This window comes from Octopus bimaculoides, chromosome 13 (assembly GCF_001194135.2).
Source record: "Octopus bimaculoides isolate UCB-OBI-ISO-001 chromosome 13, ASM119413v2, whole genome shotgun sequence".
NCBI classification, from domain to species: Eukaryota; Metazoa; Mollusca; class Cephalopoda; order Octopoda; family Octopodidae; genus Octopus; species Octopus bimaculoides.
The window spans coordinates 46,702,589-46,704,651 of NC_068993.1; the positions used below are offsets into that span (position 1 = coordinate 46,702,589).

At 39.0% G+C, this 2,063-nt stretch overlaps 1 protein-coding gene across 7 annotated transcripts in view; it reads left to right on the forward strand.

Moving 5' to 3' along the window:
* The window catches only part of LOC106869699 (E3 ubiquitin-protein ligase MYCBP2), a 145,882-nt gene that overhangs the window by 2,916 nt on the left and 140,903 nt on the right, over positions 1 to 2,063 (forward strand). For all 7 annotated transcript variants that reach the window (XM_052972468.1, XM_052972462.1, XM_052972464.1 and 4 more), the window contains exon 4: positions 698 to 848. In XM_052972468.1, the coding sequence (XP_052828428.1) occupies positions 698 to 848 (151 nt within the window). The remainder of the gene's footprint in view (positions 1 to 697; positions 849 to 2,063) is intronic.

The following is a 2,063-nucleotide window of genomic DNA, read 5'->3' on the forward strand; positions in this document are numbered from 1 at the left end:
GCTAATTCTAGCAGGTTGCATAATCATATAGTCACTTGCTGGCTTGTCTTTTGAATGGTTCCAGAATTCTTTAAGCCATTTTTGTTCTTGTGTGTTGTCTCTTCAAATAAAACCAATCTGCTTCTCGATATATCCTTATCTTTCTGCTTCACTCTTTCTCTCTGTATATATCTATTACTCTCTTCCCATATATATATATATATATATATATGGAAAATATAAGTTGCACCTCAGTTTACTGATAAAATCAGATGCAAAATAGTGATTTATACACAGGTAAATACAGTATGTAATGTGTGGGTGTGTGTGTGCATATATATATATATATATATATATACACACACACACACACACACACACACACACACACACACACACACACACACACACTGACACACATATTACATACACACTGTATTTATCTGTGTATAAATCACACTATTTTACACTGAATTTTATCTACAAGCTGGGGTGTAACTTATACATGGGGAAAGCTAAAACTATGAAGGAAAGAAAATTTTGTACCAAACTTTTACATTAAACTAGCAGGTGAGACAGATTATTTATTTGTGTATAAGTCTCAGCTGTAGAGACAAATGAACAAATAAACACACACTTGCACATATCTTTCTGTCTCTCATGTCCTACCAACCTCTCTCACTTTGCGATTTTATTTTACCATGTTTTTCCTTTGCAGGTATCTAACATTCTTACCTCCCTACAAAAGAGTGTTCATGCTGTGTTACACGGTAAAGCACAATTACCAGAATGGTTGAGTCAAGGTGTAAAAGTTAAGGCATTGGCTGCTTCTTTCAAATTAGACAGTGTGTCTCGACAGAAGATTTCTGGTAAGTTCTTTTTATTAAACTCTGGTATGTAGAAGCAATAACAATAACATCACCATTGGCTTCAACTACAGCCTCCAGACGACTTCAGAATCTCCTGGACAGTCTCCTTGTTTAAGATGGTTAATGATGCCATAATCCTTGCCTTCAGTTCATCTTTGGTGTTACAAGGAGTTTTGTTGGTATCTTGCTCAACTGCGCCCCACACATAATAATCAAGGGTTTGCAGTCTGTGGAGTTATGTGGCCAGATGTTAGGGCTGATTTAGTCATAGAAATTGTCTGACAGCTATGACTGGGTTCTCCTGCTTGTGTGGCATGGTGCAGAGTCCTATTGTCAGACATAGGGTCTTCCAGCAGTTACCCTCTTGACCCAAGGCAGCACTATCTCCTCCAGGCACTTGATGTAGGCCTCCATGTTGAGTCTGAGATTGTGTGGGAGGATGAATGGAGGCACAACATCGCCATCATTAGTGATCGCTCCAGATACCATGATGTTGACTGGATGTTTCATTTTTATCATTTTTGGTGATTGATTTGGGGACAAGGCAAGCCAACAGTTGTTCTGTGTGTTTGCCATCTGTTGCTGGCAGAAATTTTTCATGTCTGAGAAAAACCAAAGCATGTTCGGTTGGAGGGGATGCTTGAGTTTGTTCAAAAGCTTCAAAGTGTGGTCTTTCCTGTTGTCCTTGATGTCTTTGCATAAGAATTGACCCTTTCTCATCTTGTAATAGGAATACTGAATGTCTTCATGCACTACATTCCTGATAAGAAACTCAGACACTCCCATATCTCAAGCAATGGACCTAATTGGCTTGGTGGGATCGTTGTCAATCATGACCTGGATCTCAGCAACAAATTCAGGAGTCTTTTCTTATCAGAATGATTAGAGTGAGTTTTCCAAGCTGCCGTACCTTCGTATTCACTATTAGACTCCTCCAACTCTTTCCAAATTCTCTGCATTGTCTTCAGATTGACACCCTAACACTCTGAAATGTTTGTATTGGAGCTTCTGTCATGAATGCCAAACAGTACAGCATGTTGTTTCCAAATTTCTGGCAGAGTGGATTGTGTCCTGGTGCTGTTTTTCTCCCAACTGATCCTACTATACTTTGTAGTCGACAAAATCAATAACAAACAATGCCTGAATTTAAAGATATAAAATAGTGACAATTTACCCATCACCCCCTGTATATATTCATACACCCCCCCCCCCCCC